The sequence below is a fragment of the Zosterops lateralis genome (assembly GCF_965231275.1).
Source record: "Zosterops lateralis genome assembly, chromosome: 32".
NCBI lineage: Eukaryota > Metazoa > Chordata > Aves > Passeriformes > Zosteropidae > Zosterops > Zosterops lateralis.
In genome coordinates, this window is record NC_139792.1 from 2,615,910 (window position 1) to 2,639,574 (window position 23,665).

Below are 23,665 nucleotides of genomic sequence, written 5' to 3' on the forward strand. Positions count from 1 at the left end.
TTCTTTATCCCTTCCAGGACCCATCCTCCCTCCAGGGGATCTCTGCTGTCCATGGCCCATCCAGGCTCACTGCAGGGATGAGACAATTCCATCATCCCATGGGGAGATGCTCCACCCAGGGGGAGGAGCCCAGCATTCCCACCTGGATCAAACCTGGCATTGGAAACTCCAGCACAGCCTGTTTGCACTGGATTCCCAGAGGGAGACCAGACCCATCTCAGCACCACTGGACCCTTCTACAGGATCATCTCTGCTCCAACAGAACCACATCTGTCACTGCAGGAGGACTGGACTGGACTGACACCAGCTGCCTGACCAACAGGGTGTCAGGAGTGTTCTGACTCTGTGTTTCTAGATTTTTTTTTTTTTTTTTTTTTTTTCTACTACATTTTTAACAGTCCTAGTAAAGAATTGTTATTCCCATATCTTTGCCTGAAAACCCCTTAATTTCAAAATTATAATTCAGAGGGAGGGGGTTTACATTCTCCATTCCAAAGGCAGCTCTGGCTTTCCCTGGCAGACACCTGTCTTTCCAAACCAAGACAAAAGGTGAAGTTGAAGGTGTGAGTCAGGAATGACGTGGATGGTGTGCAGTGAGGGGTGGGGAATGTCCTGGTTGTGGCCAGGACAGGGTTAATTTCTGCAGCACCTGAGTGCAGGTGCAGGACCCCCAGGGTTGCTGTTCCTGTTTGTTTGTTTATCTCCTTGCTGTTTCCAGTAAATTCTTCTTTCCTCCACCTTTTCTTTTTTTCATCTTTTTTCACTGTTGCATTTTGTGCCCCCAGCTGCGCCCAGGTCACATCTCAGAGTTATTGACTAATGAAAGGGAAATTAAAGGGTCAAAGACCCTCAGTGCCCCCACCCTCACCTTTTCCAGGTGAAATCCAGGTACAACCTGCAAATGAGGACACTCCCCTCCTCCAGGTGTGTCCCCATCATGGAGTGCTCCAGCCCTGACACCCCCCAGGGCATGTGGGATTTGGGGTGATTTGTGGATGAATTTTTGGTGATTTGGGGGAATTAGTGGATGATTTTGAGGTAGTCTTGGGTGGTGACGGGGTAATTTGGGATTAATTCAGGGATATTTCAAGGTGATTTTGGGGCCATCTTGAGGTGGTTTTGGGGTAGTTTGGGATGATTTGGGGGATTACTCGGGGGTGGTTTTGAGTGATTTTTGTGTGGTCTTGAGGATGATTTTGGGGAGATGTTTGGGGTGATTTTGGAGGTGTTACTCAGTCCTGGGGAAGTTGTGGGGTGATGCTGACCCCCTGCACTGGCCAGGTTGTCACTATTGTCACCTGAGCCAGGACCTGCCTCACCTGGATCCCACCCCGGCTTTATTTAAATCAAATCCTTGGTTTAAATTGTCTTTTTTTTCTTGATTTTTTGCCTGAAAACAGCTGAGGCCAGTATTACCTGGAGCATCCAAGTCCAAGGGATCTGGGGATGGACCTCCCACACCTGGGCAGATCCCTCACCTGGACACCTGCCCAGAGCCGCTTCAATCACTTCACATTTTCAGCAGAAATAGCGAAATGTTTGCTTTTCTCCCCAAAACACGCAGCAATGTCCATTCCCCTCCCTCCCCCACCCCCCAGAGTTATTCCTTTATCCTCCAATTTGCCATAATTCAATCTGGATCTGGAATTCTTGATGACCTTATGAGGTCACTTCACACCTGCGCACACCTGGAGGCAACACCTTGTCCCCGGTGGGTGAACACCTGGTGCCTCAGAGCTCCAGCAGTGGAGCATCCTGTCCATGCCAGGAGTCACCTGTGGGAAGGGCTGCCAGGTAACCACACCTGGGGGCTCTCCAGAGGGTTTCCAGGTGTTCCTGCCAGGAGGGGCAGCCAGGTAACAACACCTGGGGCTTCCCAGATTGCTGCTTGTGTCCTCTTGCTGGGAGTGGAGGGTCTCCAGGTGTGCTGAGAGGCTGTAGGTGCTCCTCACCTGTCCCTCACCTGGCCCCTATTTCAGGATGATGTGGTAGCTGTCGCTGGTTTCGGCTGCAAAGGAAGGCAAGGTCACCCCAGAGCAGGTGAGGGAAGGTGGGGTGGGGACATCTGATACAGGTGTGGCCCAAACACAGAGCCCCAGGTACTCACACACCTTTCATGGTGTCCAGGACAAAGCAGGACTCATCCTGGAAGTTCTGGATCATCTGAAAAAAAACCCAAACAACACCAGTTCAGGGTTTTTTGGGAAAGGTTTGGGCTCCAAAGGGCTGGAGGTGCCCAGGTGGGAGCTCAGATGGGAGCTCAGGTGGGAGCTTCGGGAGCACCAGCTGAATTTATTTCACTCCTTCTCTGCGCCCTCCCCAGCACCTGCCCAGGTGATCCCTGGTGATCCCATTTCCCGAGGTGAACCTCCAGGGGCTCCTCCCCACCTCCCCAGGTGTGCCACCGGGCAGGTGGGCGTTACCTCGTCGCTGACCAGGACGTGGATCCCGGTGGGTCCCTGTTTGTAGATGTGCTGGATGTGCTGGGCGGGGACACGGAACAGCTGGGCCAGTTTCTCTGTCAGCTCAGCTGCTGTCAGCTCCTCCAGGTAAATGGCATGGTACACTGCAGGTACAGCACAGGTGTGCTCACACCAGGCATGGTACACTGCAGATACAGCACAGGTGTGCTCACACCTGCCCAGGTATGCCCCACACACCCCCAGGGCTGGGCTCAGCTGTGCCTCGGAACAGGGACCTGCCTGTCACTTGTGTCCTGTGTGGGATTTACACACCTGGCCCCACAAACCTCCCAGCCTCACCTGGGCTGTTCCAGGTGGGTTTTATTCCCAGCAGGATGAGAACGCTGGAAATCCAGCCCCTCCCCAGCCCTTCCCAGGTACTGGGGGAAGCACCTGGGTTCTCCCAGGTGTTCCCAGTTCTGGCTTGGCACAGGTGAGATGTCACCTGTGTGGTGGCATAGAGGGAGGGAAATCTTCTGGGGTCAGGAGTGACATTTTTTGGCACCTTGGCCTGAGGGGAGCGGGCAGGACCCCCAGGTGTACAGAGAGCCCAGGTGAGCTCTGTGTTCACAGGTGGGGACACAAGCAAGGGCGCAGGTGAGCAGGGGGCAGCTGGGGGAGGGGCTTATGTGAGGTGAGGCACAGGTGATCTCAGGAGGGGGTGGGGCCATTGGGTGCTGAGCACCTGTGGGCAGGTGCTCTGCTGGAAACGGCTGCCAGCACATCCCTGTTTCCTGAGCCCGTCAGGTGTGATCCCTACTCCCCCAGGTGTGATCCCAGCCCCCAAGTCCCCCCCAGGTGTGACCCCAGGTGCAACCCCTGCCCCCCTCACCGAAGAAGGTGCCGGCGCTGCCGTCGCCGTCCTCGTGCTCGTGCTGGGGCTCCCTCACCTGCTGGGACTCCTGGCACACGTAGATGGTCAGGCGGGGCCGCACCATCCTGCGACAGGTGAAGGTCACCTGGGCTCCCCCTCCCCTCCCCCTGTCCCTGCCAGGTGTCCTCAGGAGGAGCTGGATGAGCTCATCCCAGAGGAAAACTCCTGTGGCTGTCCCCACCTGGCTGATCCCAAGGTGTCCCCTCAGGGTGACCCTGGGTCAGCATTCCCCAGTGCCATGGGGCAGGAATTCCCACCTGGAATTCCCACCTGGAGTTCTCACTGGAATTCCCACCTGGAGTTCTTACCTGGAATTCCCACCTGGAATTCCTACCTGGAATTCTCACCTGGAATTTTCACCTGGAATTCCCATCTAGACACCCTGTCCCTCTCAGCCTTCCAGGTGTGTCAAACCCCTGGGGCAAGTCCCTGCTCTTTAGGGGAAGCTGTGAGAAGCATCCCCTTTTTGGGAGCTTTCTGGGCAGGTAACTGCACCTGTGTGGGCCACAGGTGGAGACAGCTCCTGGATCAACAGGAATTCCTGGCTTGTGGCCCCATTCCTGGACTCTCAAAGTAAAATAATTCCTAATCCTTAATTCCTCTCTCACCTGGACTTCCTTCCCCAAAGTTCCCCTAAATTCCTGACTCGGATAGGAAAAGACTGGGCCAGGTGAGTCCCAGTCCCCCCAGGTGAGTCCCAATTCCCTCCCCCAGGTGAGTCCCAATTCCCCCCCCAGGTGAGTCCCAATCGCCTCCCAGGTGTATCCTGCCTCCCCCAGGTGTATCCTGCCCCCCCAGGTGAGCCCCAGCCCCTCACCTGCCCTTGAGGGCGTTGAAGAGCCGGATGCCGTCGGCGGGGCCGCAGATCTGGATCACGTCCTCCCGCGTCAGCTTCAGCAGGTCCGCCCCTGCAAACCCCACAGGTCCCAATTCACCCCAAATTCAGCCAAAGTCACCCCAAATTCACCCCAAATTCTTCTCTGCTTGCCCAGAATTGGGATTTTTTTCACCTGGTTTTCCTCAAAATCAGTCATTCCCAGCTTTGCTTTGCTTTCCCTCGAATTACCATTTTTTGTTTCCCCCAAACCAGCATTTATTCAACTTAATTTTTCCTAAAATCAGCATTTTCCACCTCTGTTTTCTCCAAATCCCTGTTTTCTAGCTCTGTTTTCCCCCAAATCATCACTTTTCAGCCTTTTCTACCCCCAAATCACCATTTTTCAGCTCCATTTCCCCCAAATCAGTGTTTTACAGCCTGATTTCTCCCAAATTCTGCATTTTCCATCTCTGCTTCCCCCCACATCAGCAGTTTTCAGCTTGGTCATCTCAAAACCAGCGTTTTCCAGCTTTGTGTTCCCTCAGATCAGCAATTTTTGGCTTTATTTTTCCCCCAGCTTGGCATTTTTCTGCTCAGTCTTCCCCCAAACTGCCATTTTCCAAGTTTGCTTTACCCCAAATCAGCATTTTTCACCTCTGTTTTGCACAAAGTCAGGTTTTTGCTTTTGTTTTGTCCATAATTGGCATTTTTCATCTGTTTTCCTCAAAATCACCATTTTCCACGCTTTGTTTCCTCCCAAAATTGCCATTTTCCAGTTTAATTTTCCTTTAAATCAGCATTTTTCAGCCCATCTTTGCCCGAATTTGAGATTTTCACCTCCTTTTCCCAAAATTGCCATTTCCCAGCTCTGTTTTCCCCCAAAATCGGCCCCTCTTGGGTTACCTGTGCCAGGTGAGCTGAGGAAGGTGGGGCCAGGTGAGACACTAGATTGGGTTATAAAAACAGGAGTTTGGGCAAGCTCACCTGGCCCAGGTGAGGGGGTGGGAGTGACCTGGCCCAGGTGAGGGAGTGGTGGCAACACAGTCCAGGTGAGGTGACCCAGACCAGGTGAGGGGAGGTGACCTGGCCCAGCTGAGGTGACCTGGCCCAGGTAAGGAGACCGAGCCCAGGTGAGGGGAAGTGACCCAGCCCAGGTGAGGGCAGGACTCACCTGAGAAGTTCCTGAAGAGCCGTGAGAAGGTGGAGAAGCGGTTGCGGTGCAGCCACTGCTGTGCCTCCTGCGGGGTCCAGGTGGGCAGCAGCGTCTGGGGGGACAGGGGGGGACACAGGTGCTGCCAGGTGACCTGGGTGACCAGGTCAAGTGTCTGCACTCAGCCAGGGGCGCAGGTGAGCTCAGGGTGGGCCAGCACAGGTGTGAAATGACCCCCTGAGCAGGTGGGATGAGGTGATGAGCTCAGAGGTGACCGGGGAATGTTTCCAGGCAATGTGGAAGTGTTTCCACTGAGGCACAGGTGAGCTCAGGTGTGAATCCCCCCCCCCCCCCCCCCCCACCCCGAGGTGGGCACAGGAGGGCCGTGGCCTCCCAGGTGTGACCCGAAATGTTTCCCTGGGGAGCCCCCCAGGTGTACCTGGGCAGGTACTTACGTCAGCCAGGGGTGCGGGGGGGTCAGGCTGGTGGCTCGGGGACCCACTGCTGGGGACAGAGGGACACGGGTCACTGGGATACTGGGGACACTGGGATCATACTGGGATACCTGTCCCAGTGTGTACTGGGGTCACTGGGACAATACTGGGGGTCCTGGCACTGGGACACTGGGGTCGCTGTCACTGGATGGCGCTGGGGGGTTACTGGGGTCACTGGGGTGTCACTGGGATGGCACTGGTGCCACTGGGGTCATTGGGATGGCACTCGTGTCATGGGTCACTGGGCTGTCACTGGGATTGGCACTGGTGTCACTGGGGTCACTGGGATCTTTGGGATGGCACTGGGGTCACTGGGGTCACTGGGATGGCACTGGGGCACTGGAATGACACTGGTGTCACTGGGATCACTGAGGTCACTGGGATGGCACTGGGATCACTGGGGTCACTGGTATGATACTGGTGTCACGCAGATGACACTGGGGTGTCACTGGTATCACTGGGCTGTCACTGGGGTGTCACTGGTGTCACGGTGTCACTGGGATGGCACTGGGATCACTGGGGTCACTGGTATGATACTGGTGTCACGCAGATGACACTGGGGTGTCACTGGTGTGTCACTGGTGTCACCACCCCCCCACCCCAGCACTCCAGGGCCCGTCACTCACCCGTCCCCGATGGAGAAGCTGCTGTGGGAGCTGTTGAAGCCGGGGGACGGCGCGTTGGGCACGTAGGTGACCTCGGGCCATGGCGAGCACTGCGGGCACCACAGGTGACACAGTGTGTCTGGCTGCTCCTGTGCACACCTGGAGTGCACCTGCACACCTGGGCTGCACACACACACCTGCACATACCCGGGCTGCACCTGCACACACACACCTGCACTACACACACCTGGGCTGCACACACACACCTGCACACACCTGGGCTGCTCCTGCACATAGCTGGGCTGCACATATACACCTGCACACACCTGGAACCATGCACGCACCTGGGGCTGTGCCTGCATACACCTAGACTGCACCTGCACACACCTGCACTGCACACACCTGCACACACCTGGGCTGCACACACACACACCTGCACACACCTGGGCTGCACACACACACCTGCACTGCACACACCTGGGCTGCTCCTGCACACACACCTGCACACATCTGGGCTGTACCTGCACACTCACACCTGGGCTGTACCTGCACACACACACCTTAGCTGCTCCTGCACACACACACCTGCACACACCTGGGGTGCTCTTGCACACACCTGGGCTGCACATATACACCTGTGCACACCTGGAAACATGAACATACCTGGGGCTGTGTCTGCACACACCTGCATACACACACATACCTGGATACACCTGCACTGCACATATACACCTGCACACACCTGGAACCACGCACACACCTGAGACTGTGCCTGCATACACCTGGACTGCACCTGCACACACCTGCACTGCACACACCTGGGCTGCACACAAACACACCTGAACACATCTGGGACTGCACCTGCACACACACCTGGGATTGTACCTGCAGACATCTGCACACACACAACTGCACACTCCTGGGACTGTACTTGTGCACACCTGGATACACCTGAGACTGCACCTGCACACACCTGCACTGCATTCACACATCTGCACACACCTGGAACCATGCACACCTGGCCCTGCACACACCTGCCCAGCTCAGGTCAAGAATGTCCCCAAATCCCTTTTTCAGGTACAAAAGCATCTTCTCTGTCCCTAGTTTTGCCTGGCAGGTATGAACACCTCGAGCAAAGCTTTGGCAGCAGCACAGCCCTGCTCCCTGGCAGCCAGGTGAGGCAGGTGAGCTCACCTCAGTGAGGATGGTGGTCTCATAGGAGGGCTGGTACTTCTCCTTCTCGTGGGGCGTTCGCTTCTCCATCTTCTCCCGATCCGTCTTCTGCTTCCGGTCGGCTCCTTTGGGCTGGAAAAGGGACAGGCCAGGACAGGTGTGTGGGAAACTCACAGGTGACACAGGTGACTCAGCCTTCTCAGTACTTGACAGAGGGAAAAAGAGCAGTTTTGGGCAAAGCTTGTCCCAAGGGCCTCTGCAAGGATGGGGGTGCAACAATGTGAATACACCTGTAACCACCTGAGCATACCTGTAACCACCTGAATACACCTGTATCCACTTTGTGCACACCTGTAACCCCCTGTGTACACCTGTAACCTCTCTGCAGACACCTGTAACCACCTGAATACACCTGAGCTGTGTCTTCCACATCTGCATCGACCAGGCAGGGTATGGGATTTTGGGGAGACAAACTGCACCTGGACATGAGGTCACAGGGTTGGCCTTGACTTTGCCACACCTTGAACACCTGGGCCCTTCCTCTACCCAAAATCAGGGGGATCTCACTCAAATCCCATGGGAAGCACAGATGTGTGCACAGGTATCCAGGTATTCCCCCTGGCAGATGCCTGAGGAAATTCCCTTAAACTGGGCTGTACCTGCACTCACAGAATTTGGCCCAGGTGCACCAGGGGAGGGCAGAGCAAGACCCCAAACCCCACTGACCCCCCCGAGGTGAACAGGTGAGAAAAGAGGGGCCAAGGTGAGATTCTGGGGATGTCACAGTGGGACGGAATCACAGGTACCCTGAGGTGTGACCACAGCAGGAACAACCTCTCCCAGCCCCTCTCATCACCTGCACCACCAGGTGGGGGCTGTCGTTTCTAAAGGTGGGAGGTTTCAGAGGCACCAGCAGCCCCCAGCACAAACTGGGTCAGGTGAGTGCAGGTGGGAGGAGCCTGCAGGTACCTTGAACACTTTGATCTGGCAGCTGGCAGAGTGCAGGTGCTCCGTGTACTCCCCGCTCTCGTTCTCCCTGAAGGTGTCGATCTGCACGCGGAAGGGAACGCCCTTCTCGCCGCCGTGCTTGCGCAGCGTGAACTCCGTGCTGATGCAGTGCACCTGCGGACAGGTGAGCTCCTGTGGGAACTGCTGCAGGGCAAGGCCCACCTGGGCCTCACCTAGGTGTGGAGTACTGCCCACCTGTACCTCACCTGGGTGTGAGACAGAGCCCACCTGGATGTGGGATAGAGCCCACCTGCCCTTATCTGGATACAGGACAGAGCCCACCTGTGCCTCACCTGAGTGTGCAGCAGAACCCACCTGTGCCTCACCTGTGTGTGGGGCACTGCCCACCTGTGTCTCACTTGGATGTGGGGCAGAACCCACCTGTCCCCTACCTGGATATGGGACAGAGCCCACCTGTGCCTCACCTGGGTATGGGACAGAGCCCACCTATCCTTTACCCAGATGTGGGACAGAGCCCATTTGTCTCTCATCTGGATGTGGGACAGAGCTCTGCCCCTCACCTGGATGTAGGGCAGAGCTCACCTGTCCCTACCTGGATACAGGACAGAGCCCACCTATCCCTCACCTGGGCGTGAGGCACTGCCCACCTGTCCCTCACCTGGGTGTGAGGCACTGCCCACCTGTCCCTCACCTGGGTGTGAGGCACTGCCCACCTGTCCCTCACCTGGGTGTGAGGCACTGCCCACCTGTCCCTCACCTGGGTGTGAGGCACTGCCCACCTGTCCCTCACCTGGGTGTGAGGCACTGCCCACCTATCCCTCACCTGGGCGTGAGGCACTGCCCACCTGTCCCTCACCTGGGTGTGAGGCACTGCCCACCTGTCCTTACCTGGATGAAGACTGAGGTCCTCTTGGCCGGATCCCACAGGAACTCCACGGTGTTGAGCTGTGTCGGGTTGGCGCGGGGGTCGATGATCCCCACGGACATCGGGATATCTGTGAGGGGAACAGGTGAGGCCCACCTGGGATCCCCCAGCTGCCCCGGCCAGGTGAGACTCACCTATGTCCAGGATCCTGTCGCCAGGTCTGTTCCACCTCCAGCCCTCCAGCTGCTGGTGCTCCGTGTACTGCAGCCGCCGGTCGTGGAAAACCACCCGGAAGATGCTCTGGGGAAGGGGGAAACATCACCTGGAGCCGCCCTGGCACACCTGGCCAGATGTGTGGCCGTTCCCTGGGCCACAAAGGGGCAAAAAGGGAACCACCCTCCCCACCCCCACCAGGTATATCCCCTACCCAGCTGCAGGGCCCTGGAGAGCACCTGGCTGGGATGGGCACACCTGGCCAGGGGTACCTGTGCTCTCTGCTCACCTTCACCAGCTTCCCATTGATCTCAGGCAGCTCCCCAAGCTTCCTGTTGTCCAACATCCGGATCTCGTAGGATTGACCTGGAGGCAGGAGGGCACCTGAGGCTTTCCTGTCACCTGTACCTGTCACCTGAGCTCCTCATTCATTTGGGGACCCACCAACCCAGAGCTTCCAGGTGTACCTGAAAGCAGCAGGTACAGCCTGAACTTGTAACTCCCATCCTGCAGAGCTGCCCAGCACTGACCTGTACAGGTACACCTTACACACACCTGTGATCACCCTGCATACACCTGCACAGACAAACCTGTACAGGTACACCTTACACACACTTGTAACCACCCTGCACACACCTGTACAGACACACCTGTACAGGTACACCTTACACACACCTGTAACCACCCTGCACACACCTGTACAGATACACCTTATACACAACTGTAATCCTCTGCACACACCTGTACAGGTACGCCTTACACACACCTGAAACCACCTTGTATACCTGTATCCACCTTACACACACCTGTAACCACTCTGTATACCTGTATCCACCTTACACACACCTGTAACCACTCAGCACACACCTGTACAGATACACCTTACACACACCTATACAGATACACCTTACACACACCTGTAACCACTCTGCACACACACGTGTACTGACACACCTTACACACACCTGTACAGATACACCTCATCCATACCTGTATCCACCCTGCACACACCTGTTACCCACACTTTAACCTGGTGAAACCCCCCAGGTGACTCACGCTCCACCTGGGCAGAGCACAGCCAGGTGAAGGCACCACCACTCCTCATTTCCCAACAGGCACAGCCCAGAAATCAGCAATTTCCCTCGAGAAACGACAACTTCCAGAGGCAGAATCTCCCTGCTGGGGCTGGTTCCCGGGGGTACCTGTGCAGGGCAGGTGTGGCCTCACCTTGGTTGAGGTAGGTGAGGGTCTCGTCGTGCAGTTTGACGGCCGGGGAGGTGGCGGCGCACAGGACGTACTGGAAGGGCAGCAGCTTGTCCTGGTTCTCCGGGGGCAGGCTGGACTCCTCCTGCTTGAAGATGGGCAGAGCCAGGACATCGCTGTGGAGACAGGGAGTCACCTGAGACAGGTGAGCTGAGGGCTGGGGGCCAGGGACCCCTTCAATCCAACCTGGGCCTTGGTACCTGTGGGAAGAGCCCCCCAGAAACCTGGCTCTGCCTCTGGAGCCTGCCCGAGCCCAGGTGTGCCCTGAATATCTGTCCTCAGGTGCCATCTGCTCACCTGGAATACACCTGTGGCCATCTGAACACACCTGTAAGCACCTGGGGTGCACCTGTAAGCACTCCTAATCCTGGCTGCAACCACTGCAACAACCACAATTCCTACTGTAACTCCATCCCTGCTCCTTCCCTGCTCCAACCACAGCTCCCAACTGCACACTGAATCAATCCCAATGGCATCCCAAATCCATCCCGAATCCATCCCAGCTCCATCCCAACTGCATCCCGAATCTATCCCTACTGCACCCCAAATCCATCCCTACGGCATCCCAAATCCATCTCAACTGCACCCCAAATCCATCCCAGCTCCAGCCCAATGGCATCCCAAATCCATCCCTACTGCACCCCAATGCCATCCCGAATCCATCCCAGCTCCAGCCCAATGGCATCTCGAATCCATCCCTACTGCACCCCAATTCCATCCTGAATCCATCCCAGCTCCAAACTCAGCTCTAGGCATTACTTCAGTCAGAATTCCAACTGTAACTCTCCCCCTAATCCTTCCCAACTCCATCCCAGCTCCAGCCCCATCTCTACCCCAACACGTCCATTTCCAATCTGTCCCCATTTCCCTCCCAATCTGTCCCCGTCCCCCTTTAGTGCCCAAACTTTGGCACATTTTGGGGTTCCCCCTGCCCCTGGCATCCCCTGCCATTCTGGGGATCCCCAGAGATTTTGGGATCCCTCTGGAGATTCGGGGACCTCACAAGATTTTGGGGTCTCCTGGAGATTCTGAAGCCCCCACTGGGGATTTGAGATCCTTTCTGGAAATCCTGGGGAACCCCCAGGATTCAGGGGACCCCTGGAGATTTTGGGGTTTCCCTTGGGGATTTTGGGGTCCTTTGGAGATTTGGGGCTTTCCTTTGGAGATTTTGGGGTTTCCCTTGGAGATTTTAGGGTCCCCTGGAGATTCTGGGGTTTCCCTTGGGGACCCCTGGAAATTTTGGGGTTTCCCTTGGGGATTTCTGGGGGCCCATGGAGATTTTGGGGTGCCTCTGCCCATTCTGAGCTCCCCTGCTGCTGTAGGTACTGAGGTGCTGCCCGGCGCCTTCAACCTCCAGCTCATTTTGGGGCTCCCCACACATCCCCTGCCTTTCCCCGGGGTGTTTTGGGGTGCCCTGGCAGTTTTGGGGTCCCCGGTACCTCATGCTGTAGGCGCCGGCGCCGAGCTCCTGCCCGATCCCCGAGAGGCTGGCGTCGAAATCCTGCACCAGCCCCGACTCGATCACCTCGTCCGCCAGCGGCAGCTTCAGAGCCCACGCCATGGCCCGCAGGGCGCCTCAAAAACGGGCACCGGGCACCCCCAAAAACGGGGGAGGGTCGGCAGGGTCACCCCCAAGAAAAGGGGGTTGTCGTGGTCACTCTAAAAATGGGGGGGGGGGGGCGGGGACACCCCAAAAATGGGGGGGAGGGGGTCAGGGGTTACTTAAAAATGGGGGGATACACCAAAAGCACGGGGTTGGGGCACGGCCAAACACGGGGGTCCTTGCGGACACCCCAAAAAGGGGCTTGTAGGGGTCCCCCCAAAACCAGGGGACTTTGGGGTACCTCAAGCGTGAGGGGGCCTTGGGGTCACCCCCAAACCGATGGGCCTCGGGGTCACCCCCAAACCGTGGTTCCTCAGGGACACTCCCAACCCAGGGGCTACTGGGGGCACCCCAACACCTCTCCCTGTTTTCTGGGGGTACCAAAGTCCCCCCAAACCTCTTGAGGACCCTCTCCTGCCGTGACTAATGTGGGGACCCCTCAAACCCGCCCCCACGGGGGACTGAACCCCAAAACGCCGCGACACCCCCGAGGCTGCACCCCCGCCCTTGCAGCGCCTCAAAGGCAACACCTCGGGGGTCCCCCGAACCCCAAAACCCCCGAGAGGCGGCACCCCCGGGGGGCCCTGAGTTCCACGGGCCGGCCCCAAGGGCTGCACCCCAAAATCCTCCAGCAGCCCGGGCGCTGCCCCCGGCAGGGACCCGCGCCTGGGCTGGAACGCCCCAATCCTGGCTGGGACCCTCGATCCGAGCTCGGACCCCCCCAACCCAGGCGGGACCCCCCAATTCGGGCTGAGCCCCCCTGATCTGAGCCCCCCGCCCCAGTCCGGGCCCGGCCCCCCCCGCTCCGGGCCGGGACCCCCAAACGCGCCGCTCCGCCAAGATGGAGGCGGCGGCCCAGCCCCCGCCGCTCGGAGGATGGCCCCGCCCCTCCGCCGCGCTCAGCCAATGGGACCGCGCCTCGCCGCGAGACGGGCGGCCACAATAACCAATAGAGAGCTTCGCGCCGGGCAGGCCGCTCAGTGATTGGTTGGAGGCGTGGCCCCGGCGGCGGGCGGCGCTCGGCTCCGTGCGGCGCCTCCCGCAGGACCGCGGGTTCGAGTCCCGCTCCCGCCTCGGGCGAGCGCTGAGCTGCGCCGGCCACAGACGGGGGAGCCGAGGAGGCGGGACCCCGCCCCCGCCACCCAAAAATCTTGAAAAAACGGGAAAGGAAAAGAAAAAAGAAAAATACTGTTTATTTCACACCACTACATCAAGTGCATCAGTCTGCCGCGGCCCCAGCGGGCGCCCCGGTGTCCCCCCAAACCGCCCCCTCCCATCGCTCCCCGGGGGCGCTGGAAGCTCCCGGGCTCAGGGCAGGGGGAGGTGGGGAAGGGGCGCTGCCTCTGTTTTGGGGTTCACGCCCCCCAAACCCGGGGGTGATGTCCCCAAAATTCACCCACGGGACGTCCCCAAGGTGGGGGATCACCCCCAGAAGCCCCTCACGAGGCGGGGGACCCGCAAAACCAGCGTGGGGGCGACATAAATTTGGGGTCACCCCTGGTGAGCCGTGACATCGCCTCAGGAACACAGGGAAAAGGGCAAACCCCAGAAAAATGGAAATCACTGATTTTGGGTGGGTGTGTGACACTCGGAGGGGGGGCGAGGGTCTGTCACCAGGTGTGTCACAGGTGGGGGAGGTGACATTAACACGCTGCGGTGGCGTGTGACGAGGAGGGGACAGGAGGACACACACAGGCACAAGTGGGCACAGGTACAGGCAAGGGGCACAGGGACAATGAGGTGGCCAAAGGGACAAATCAATGGCCAAAGTGCTGATGGCAGGAGGTCAGGGGGGACTGTGACTGGGAGCTGGGATGTTCCCAGTGCTCCCAGTTCGGAGTGTGTGGAAGACGTTCAATATCGGACAGGTACAGCTGTGATGGACACAGGTCTGGGGGTGGTGGACACAGGTTTGGGGGTGGTGGACACAGGTACAGCTGTGATGGACACAGGTCTAGGGATGGTGCCAGGAACCAGGTGGCACAGGGACAGAACCATTGGATGATGGCAGGAGGCTGGGGGCACACGGGGGAGCTCCCAGTGCTCCCAGTTTAGGGCACGTGGGAGTCACTGAGGGACAGAGTGGGGGTGCACACAGGCGAGGGCCTGGACACAGTCACGGGCATGGTGGCAGAGGGACAAAACCAGCGGCCAAAGTGCTGATGGCCAGAGGTCTGTGGGACACGGGGGGGGGCTCCCAGCACTCCCAGTTTAGCGCACCGGGAGGCAGACACAGGTGACACAGGTGACACAGGTGACACAGGTGACACAGGTGACACAGGTGCGGGCGTGGCGGCGGAGGGACAGCACCAGCGGCCAAAGTGCTGATGGCAGGAGGCCGGGGAGGGCGGCTCAGGGGACGTGGAAGACGTTGAGCTTGCTGGTGTTCTTGAGGGTCTGACGGCGGTTGCAGAACCAGACGCGCACCACCTCCCGCTCGTAGCGCAGCTCCTGCGCGATGCGGGTGATCTCGGCGCCCGTGGGCAGCGCGTTGCGCTCGAAGTGCGCGTTGAGCGCCTCCAGCGCCTGCGGGGTGAAGGACGTGCGGCGTTTGCGCTTCTTGCCCGGCTCGCCGCCCACGAACTCCAGCAGGTGCTGCTGCCCCTCGCGCTGCCGCTGCTCCGCCTCCCGCAGCCACTTCTCCAGCACCGGCTTCAGCTTCTGGGCGCTCTTGGGCGTGATGTCCAGCTTCTCGAACCTGCGGGGACACGGGGACACTCAGGGGGGACACTTGGGGGGTGATGTCCAGCTTCTTGAACCTGCGGGGACACGGGGACACTCAGGGGGGACATAGGGGACACTCGGGGGGACACTCAGGGGGGACACGGGGGGGGACACTCAGGGGGGACACTGGAGGGACACTGGGGACACTCAGGGGGAGTGTCCAGCTTCTTGAACCTGTGGGGACACTCAGGGGGATGCTCCGGGGGGACACAGGGGACACTCAGGACGATGTCTAGCTTCTCGAACCTGGGGACACAGGGGACACTCAAGGGGGATGTCCAGCTTCTGAACTTGCAGGGACATGGGGACACTCAAGGGGGACACAGGGGACACACAGGGGACACTCAGAGGACACTCAGGGGTGATGCCCAGCTTCTCAAAGCTGAGGGGATGTGGGGGACATGGGAGACCCTCAGCGATGGGGGACAGGCTGAGACTGGGGATGTGACAGTGAGGGGGGAGCAATGCCCAACTCCCTCCTTTGCCCCATTTTCTTCCTTTTCTCACAGATTCATCCTTTGCCCCATTTTTCTCTTCTGCCCATTTTCCTTTTTCTCCAGTTCCCCCTTCCTCCACCTCTCCTCCCTTTCCCTAACTTTCCTTTCCCCCACTTTCCTCCTTTCCTCCACTTTCCTCCCATTCTCTGCTTTTCCTCCTTTCCCATAATTTTCCTCCTTCTCTCCCACTTCCTTTCCTCCCGTTTTCCTCCCTTTCTCCAATTCTCCTTTCCCCCAGTTTACCATCTTTTCCACTCCTCTCCCTTTCCTCCTCCTGCACCTGCCCCTGGGCCTGCCCCATACCTGCATGTCCCTGTCCTGGCCCTGTCCTCCCTCTACTTGGCAGGTGTACCTGTCCTATCCCCGCAGTGCTTACCTGCAGGTGGCCCTGTCCATGTCCCTGCAGGTGACACGTATTTGTCTGCAGGTGGCCCTGTCCCCACAGGTGACATTACCTGCAGGTGGCCCTGTCCCTGTCCCCAGAGGTGACATTACCTGCAGATGGCACTGTCCCCACAGGTGACATTACCTGCAGGTGGCCCTGTCCCCATACCTTTCCCTACAGGTGACATTACCTGCAGAGGGCAGTGTCCGGGTCCCCACAGGTGACATTACCTGCAGACGGCAGTGTCCCTGTCCTCACAGGTGACATTACCTGCAGATGGCCCTGTCCCTAGAGGTGACATTACTTGCAGATGGCACTGTCCCCACAGGTGACATTACCTGCAGGTGGCCCTGTCCCCATATCTATCCCTACAGGTGACATTACCTGCAGAGGGCAGTGTCCCTGTCCCCACAGGTGACATTACCTGCAGGTGGCCCTGTCCCTGTCCCCAGAGGTGACATTACCTGCAGATGGCCGACTGGCTGTAGGCGGGGCCCTCGGTGGCCGTCAGGGCCTGCCCCACCTGGGTCTGGGTCAGCCCCAGCGAGAGGCGCCGCAGTTTGAAGTTCTTGGCGAATTCCCGGATTTCCTCCAGGTTGATCCCGTCCTCCTCCGTGCTGGGCGGGGCGGGGGGCTCTGGGGGGGCACGGGGGGGGTGTGAACCCCATTATCCCCGTGCCCAGGGAGCCCAGAGCCTGCTGTTCCCAGGGAGCCCAGCCCCTGATATCCCTCTCCCACTGATCCCAGCCCCTGATATCCCCCTCCCAGCGATCCCAGACCTTGTTATCTCTCTCCCAGCGATCCCAGACCTTGTTATCTCTCTCCTAGCGATCCAGACCTTGTTATCCCTCTTTCCAGGGGAGCCCAGCCCCAATATTCCTTTTCCCAAGGACCCCAGACACAGCATTCCCTCTCCCCAGTGGTTCCCTGACACTGTTGATCTCAGAAGACCTCAGGCCCTGTTACCCCACTTCCCATTATTCCTCTGTCCAGGGACTCTAGACCCCCATTATCCCTTTTCCCACAGTCCCTCTTATCTCTCTTCCGAGGGATCCCAGACTTCGAGATCTCTCTTCCCAACACTTCCCAGACCCCCATTATTACCAGGGGAGCCCAGTCCCTGTTATCCCTCTTCCACAGGATCCCAGTTCCCGCCATCCCTCTTCCCAGTGGATCCCAGACTATTCCCAGTGACCCCACAGCCCCTTATCCCCCTCCCAGTGCTCCCAGTGACTCACTGGACACCAGCTGGCTCACGGTGGGGGTCTCGGAGCAGGTGATGGGCACCGGGGACGGCGACACCTTGGCCATGGGTGTGGGGCTGGTCCCCACCCCAGCTGGGGCTGGCTGGATGGGCTGGACCTGGGGGGGACCTGGGGGTGACCGGGGGCCTGGGGGGACAGGCAGCTCCAGTCCTTGTTGGGGACATCCCACTGGGAGAGCTGGTGGCACCAGGAGAGGGACGGGGTGGCCACGGGACAGCCCTGGGGCAAGAGGGGGCATGGCCTGGGGGTGCTCCTGGGGCCCCAAAGCCACATGACCAGGACCCAAAGGTGCTCTTGTGTCCCCGCTGGGTCCCCAAGGTGCTCATGGGCTCCTAAATCCACCTGTCTGGGCCCCAAAGCCATGGGGCCACAGCCCAAAGGTGCTCACGGGTTCCCAAAGCCCCACAGCCAGGTCCCAGGAGTGTCCCCCCAAAACAACATGGCCAGGTCCCAAAGGGGCTCACATGTCCCCAAAACAACGTGGCTGGGTCCCAGGAATGGCCACAGTGTCCCAAAGTCACCTGGCCACGTCCCAAAGGTGCTTCTGTCTCCCCCAAGGTGGTGTGGCAGGGTCCCACAGGCACAGGGAGGGTCCCAAAGCTGTCCCCTGCTCCCAAAGCCCCTTGGCTGGGGTTGTTGCCACCCGCCCCCAAGCCGTGACCCACCTCACTGGTGGGGGTTGGAGCTTGGGGGGCTCAGGGGTCTCAGGGTGCAGAGGCTCCCCTTGTCCTTAGAGGGGGTTCAGGGGTTTGGGGTCACTCTTGGTGGGGACTCAGGGTGACCCATGGGGGGGCTCAGGGTGACCCATGGGGGCCCAGGGTGGCTCAGGGTGACTCGGGGTGACATGGGAGGCTCGGGGGGGGGGGGGGGGGGGGGGCTCAGAGTGACTCTGGGGGGCTCAGGGCTGTGGGCTCACCTCACTCTTGATGGGGGGCTCGGTGGCCCCGTTTTTCTTGCCGGGGGCGGGCGCGGGGGGGGCGGTGGCCAGCGCGGCCCCCGTGGCCAGCGTGGCCCCCGTGGCCAGCGTGGCGATGACCTGGCCCTGCGCGTTGAGCAGCAGCTGCGGTGTCACCGGTGTCACCTGCAGGCTGGGCGGGGCCGGCGCGGGGGCGGCCGCGGCCACCCCGGGGGGGGCCACGACCCACGGCAGGGTCCCGATCACCTGCGGGGGGGGAGACAGCGCTGGGGGACCCCAAAACACCCGCCCTGCGGGGGGACAAGAGTGGGAGCAGCCGGGAGCCCCTCCCCAGGTGAACAGCCCCGGGGTGGGGGGGGACAGGGGACCCCCCGCGGTACCTGGCCCTGCGTGTTGGTCAGGAGCTGCCCCGGGATCCCCTGCACGCTGGGGAGGGGGTTGGCGATCACGGGGGGGGCACTGAGGGACCCCAGGATCTGTGGCTGCGCCCCCAGAGCCGCCGTGAGCTGTGGGACGGAAATGGGGTCAGAGCTGGGGCGGGGGGGGCCGCCGGGACCCCCCCGGATTGTCCCCCCATCCCCCCGGTGGCCACCGGAGTCCCTGGGGGTCCCTAAATCCATAAATCCGTGCCCTGGGAGCTGCCCAAAGCAGAGCTGCACCTTGGGATGGGGAAACTGAGGCTGGGATTAGTTCAGCAAAACTGAGGCTTGGATCCTGCACGGGGAAACTGAGGCAGGGATTGCGTTTGGGGAAACGGAGGCTGGGGTTGTGTTTGGGGAAGCTGAGGCAGGGATTGTGTATAGGGAAACTGAGGCTCAGACCCTACATGGGGAAACAGAGGCAGGGATTGTTTAGGGAAATTGAGACTGGAATCCTGCCAAGGGAAACTGAGGCAGGGATCTTGTCCCAGGAAACTGAGGCCAGAGTCCTGCACTGGAGAAACTGAGGCTGGGTCCTGCCCAGGAAAACTGAAACTGGGATCCTGCCTGGGGAAACTGAGGCAGGGATTCCACCTGGGAAACCGAGGCAGGGATTTCCTCCAGGGACACTGAGGTCACAATCTCCCATGTGGAAACTGAGCCTGGGAACCTGCCTGGGGAAACTGAGGCAGGGCCGTGGCCCTGGAATTCCCGGGGCTCCCCGTGGCCGCTGGACCCCGGGACGGGGTGGGGTCAGTCCTTACTATGCCGGAGTTAAAGGCCAGTCCGGTGATCTGGGGCTGGACGGACATCGGGGGGTCCTTTGGGGGGGTGGGCGCCGGGGGGGGCTGGGGCAGCAGCGGGGGCTGCCCGGGGGGCGGCGGGGGCGGCCGCGGCGCCGGGACCGCCGGGATGGCCGGGATGGCGGGGCTGAGCACGGCGGCGGCTGCGGAGAGACAGAGACACCGTCACTGGGTGGCACCGGGGACACCGTGTCCCCTCCCCCGCCCCGCCCCGCCTGTCCCCTCCCGTCCCCAGGGGCGGGGCCTCACCTACACCAGGTACTGCGGCTGCAGCCCGGAGCGGGGGGAGCCCAAAACCTCCCCGGACACACCTGGCACAGGTAAGAGCCTCGACGAGTTGGGGTCGATCCCCCCCACTGTCCCACCTGCAGGTCTCCCCCCTCGCCTGCTGCAGAGGGTGCCACACCTGGAGCCCCAAATCTGCACCTGGAGCCACACCTGGAGCCCCAAATCTGCACCTGGAGCCTCAAACCTACACCTTCCATAATCTGATTCCCCAAATTCAAGCCCAATTCAGACCCCTGCAGGTGAACACAACCCGGGCTGTGCCTGAGCTGGGGCAGGATAAATTAAGGAGGGGACAAAGAGAGCCCCAAGGTCACCTGTTTCAGCCAGGTACCACACCTGGAGCTCCGAATTTGCACCTTTTAGACTCAAATCTGCCAAATTCAAGCCCATTTCAGACCACTCCTGCAGCAGGTGCCGCACCTGCAATCCTAAATCTGCACCTTTTATACCAAAACCCCTAAATCTGCACCTTTTATACCAAAACCCCTAAATCTGCACCTTTTACACTGAAGCCCCTCACATTGAAGCCTGTGGATGGACTAGACTTGGGCTGAGGATGAGCTGGGGAGGAGGCAAAGGGAGCTCCAACCTCCACAGTTTCAGCCAGGTGCCAACACCTGGAGCCCCAAATCTGCAGCAGGTACCACATCTGCAGCCCCAAATCTACATCAGGCTCTGCATCTGCAGCCCCAAATCTACACCAGGCGCCACATCTGGAGCCCCAAATCTAGACTTTTTATACTCAAATCCCCCAAATTCAAGCCCATTTCAGGCCCCTCCTGCAGCCACAGCCGGAGCCATGGATTTGGAGCAGGCACCACATCTGGAGCCCTAAATCTACACCAGGCACCACATCTGGAGCCCCAAATCTACAGGAGGTGCCACACCTGGAGTCCCAAATCTACAGGAGTGTCACACCTGGAGCCCCAAATTCTGCAGGAGGTGTCATACCTGGAGCCCCAAATCTGCTTTTTTATACTCAAATCCCCCAAACTCAAGCCCATTTCAGACCCCTCCTGCAGCCCCAAATCTGCACCTTTTCCACTCCAACTCCCCGGTGTCAGCCCCGTTTCCGCTCCCAGGTGTCCGGGCGGGCGGGGCAGGGGCGCGGTTACCTGCGGTTACCTGTCAGATTGGCTACGGGCGGTTTGAAAATCGCCCCCGCAGGTGCCGCCGGCGTCAGTCCCGGGAGCGCGGCGAGCGTTGCTGTGGGAATTGTCACCAGGGCCAGCGCCTGCTGGCCTGTCACCTGACCTGCAATACTGATGGGGATAAGAAGAGGTTGAGTAACTGTCCCTGCTGGAACCATTACTCCTGTCACACCTGTGGCTAAGCTTTCCTGAGCCAACACCTGCGGAGATAAATGAGATTTGAAAGAGAAACACAAATCAACGCCCTGCTCAGCATCAGGGAAACCCCCACGGGGCACCCCCCGCCCGGCCTGGGACACCCCTCTGCGGGGAGGGGGCAAAGGGGGAGCTCCCCGGGAATCCCTCTCTGGGGGCGGGGGGGGCAAAGGAGGAGCCCCCTGGCTGGGGAAGCCCTGGGGGAAGGGGGATCCAGGGGGGCTCCCTGGTGACCCTCTGGGGGGGGAAGGCAAAGGGGGAGCCCCCCTGAGCCGTGAACCCCTCTCCGTGGGGAGATGGGGGGGAGCTCTGCTAAGTGGGGGGCACTGGGGGGCTGTGGAGATGCCCCCCTGGGGGGTACAAAGGAGGGTCCCCCCTCACTGCTGACTCCCGCTCTGTGGGGGATGGGGGGCACAGAGGGGGTCCCCTTTACCTTGGGGTCCTCCCTTACAGGGAACCCCTTCTCCATAGAGACACGAGGGGCACCTGGGGCCTCCCTTCCCACCCCCCCAGCTCTGTGGAGACCCCCCGTGGGGGGACAAAAGGGGTCCCCTCACCTGGCCACCCCCCGGGGTCCCCCCTGGCCCCCCAGCCCCGGGGGACAGTTACCTGTGGGGCGGCCTGCACGGCCAGGTGGGTCACGCCGGGCTGGCTCGGGGCGTGGCTCGAGGGGACGGGAGTGGGCGAAGCTGCTTTGGCTTTATCTGGGGGAGAAACAGGCGGGGGTGAGGGGGGGGGCACCCAAATTCTGACAGCACAGGTGTGCTCAGGTGGGCTCAGTGCCCGGGGAGGGGGCGCAGGAGGGGCAGTGACCACGGTGTGACCGGCGCGGTGACCGTCACCCACACCCCAGGTGGGGCCGCCTCCTCCCCCGGCAGGAGAGAGGACGGGACATGGGGCAGGTGACAGGGGTGGGTGGATTTGGGACACACCTGGGGGAGGATTTCGGGCGCTGGCCAGAAACCAGCGAGGAACCAAGTGGGCTCTCCCCAAAACGTGAGAAACCGGGGAGGGGCTGGGGGGGGGGGACCTGCAGCGGGACCGCGCAGCGACACAGGTGACACAGGTGACACAACCCAGACACCCCCTCTGCTCCCAGGGAGGGACCCGGGAACGATCCCGGGAAGGGGAGACCCGGGAGAACCCCCGGGAACGATCCCGGGACAGGGAGACCCGGGAGAACCCCCGGGAACGATCCGGGGAAGGGGCGGGGGGGTCTCTCACCTGCCGCCTCCCCGCCGGACGAGCTCGGGGTGCTGGAGGGAGCGTCCTCCACGCCTGGGGGGCCCCGCGGTGCCGGGGACCCCCCCGCTCCCTCCCCGGCCGTTTTGGGGTCCCCATCCACTCCCACCTCCAGCACCCGGATGGTCTCGTGGCTGGACATGACAATAACCTGCAAACGAACCCCAAGATCAGCTCCAAGGGATGTCGCCCCACCGCCGTGTCCCCCAGGGGCTCCCCTGCCTCACGGGGGGGGCTGTTTTGGGGTGCAGACCACCTGGACCCTGCAGGAGGGAGGGACGGGTGTGGGGGTCCCAGCCCCCCAACACCGCAGTGCTTCTCTGTCAGCACCCCAACCCCAGGGGCGCCCCCGGGTGAGACCTGGGGCAGGGGAAACGCTGCCAGTCGTCACAGCACCCCCAGATTTACAGCACCCCCACACCTAAAGCACACCCTTACCTGCAGCACCCCAATCCTACAGCACCCCAAACCTACAGAACTCTGCAAACCTACAGCACCTCCAATCCTACAGCACCTCCAATCCTACAGCACCCCCAATCCTACAGAACCCCAAACTTACGGAACTCTGCAAACTTACAGCACCCTCAACCCTACAGCACCCCAAACCTACAGAACTCTGCAAATTTACAGCAGCCCCAAACAGGGCCAGCACCCCCAATCCTACAGCACCCCAACCCTACAGCACCCCAAACCTACAGCACCCCCGAACTTACAGAACTCTGCAAACTTACAGCACGCCCAAACAGGGCCGGCACCTCCAACCGACAGCACCCCAAACCTACAGCACCCCAACCCTACAGCACCCCCAAACCTACGGAACTCCGCAAACTTACAGCACCCCCAGCCCTACAGAACTGCAAACTTACAGGACTCCCAAACAGGGCCGGCACCCCCAACCTACAGCACCCCCAGCCCCACAGAGCTCTGCCAGCCCCCAGCAGCCCCAGAGGCGCTGCCCGTACCTGCAGCGTGGCCGGCACCGGGACATAGACGGTGAAGGAGCCGAAGCCCTCGGCCATGGCCGGGGCTCTGCCGGGGCCGCCCCGCGCCCCCTGCCCGGCCCCGGGAGGAGCGGAGGGGCTCCCGTGGGGTTTGAGCCACAGAAGGGACAGGGCCGTGAGCAGCAGCCCCTGCGGGGGCGGGATCGGGCTCCTCATCCTCCCGGACAGTGGTTTTTATCGGGCAGGTCCTGCCTTTTACACCGGCAGCGCAGCCCCGGACCCACCCCCGGAGCTGGGGGGCCGTTCCCACTCTCACGGGAGCTGTCGGGACTCCTGCAGGGCACTGTCGGG

At 60.5% G+C, this 23,665-nt stretch overlaps 2 protein-coding genes across 4 annotated transcripts; both read right to left on the minus strand.

Annotated features, from left to right (window-relative positions):
- Positions 1–1,333: 1,333 nt before the first annotated feature.
- On the minus strand, positions 1,334–12,555 carry TFCP2 (transcription factor CP2). Of its 3 annotated transcripts, none has more exons than XM_083880919.1 (15): positions 12,325–12,555; positions 10,850–11,001; positions 9,912–9,988; positions 9,604–9,709; positions 9,433–9,539; positions 8,545–8,697; positions 7,597–7,707; positions 6,424–6,512; positions 5,759–5,804; positions 5,325–5,418; positions 4,154–4,244; positions 3,295–3,401; positions 2,424–2,608; positions 2,112–2,163; positions 1,334–2,008 (listed from the first exon to the last, which is right to left on the minus strand). In XM_083880919.1, the coding sequence occupies exons 1-15, from the start codon at positions 12,444–12,446 to the stop codon at positions 1,971–1,973; spliced, it is 1,530 nt and encodes a 509-aa protein (XP_083737045.1). In that variant the 5' UTR covers positions 12,447–12,555; the 3' UTR covers positions 1,334–1,970. The 3 variants fall into 3 exon arrangements, with proteins under 3 accessions (XP_083737045.1, XP_083737046.1, XP_083737044.1); XM_083880920.1 differs by having other exon boundaries at positions 2,424–2,566; positions 5,759–5,807; XM_083880918.1 differs by having other exon boundaries at positions 5,759–5,807.
- A 46-nt stretch (positions 12,556–12,601) lies between these two features.
- Positions 12,602–21,094, minus strand: POU6F1 (POU class 6 homeobox 1; the record flags this gene model as incomplete). Its single annotated transcript, XM_083881011.1, has 7 exons — positions 12,602–15,186; positions 16,559–16,730; positions 17,333–17,456; positions 18,276–18,521; positions 18,656–18,781; positions 19,459–19,640; positions 20,911–21,094. 7 exons carry the CDS (start codon positions 21,092–21,094, stop codon positions 14,841–14,843), a joined length of 1,380 nt encoding a protein of 459 aa, XP_083737137.1. The 3' UTR covers positions 12,602–14,840.
- Positions 21,095–23,665: the final 2,571 nt, after the last annotated feature.

Coding starts and splice junctions, on each gene's coding strand:
- TFCP2 (XM_083880918.1), bottom strand. CDS start 12,446: ATGGCGTGGGCTCTGAAGCTGCCGCTGGCGGACGAGGTGATCGAGTCG. Junction 11,002..12,324: donor GCCGGCGCCTACAGCATGAG/GTACCGGGGACC, acceptor CTGTCTCCACAG/CGATGTCCTGGCTCTGCCCA. Junction 9,540..9,603: donor CGACAGGATCCTGGACATAG/GTGAGTCTCACC, acceptor TTCCCCTCACAG/ATATCCCGATGTCCGTGGGG.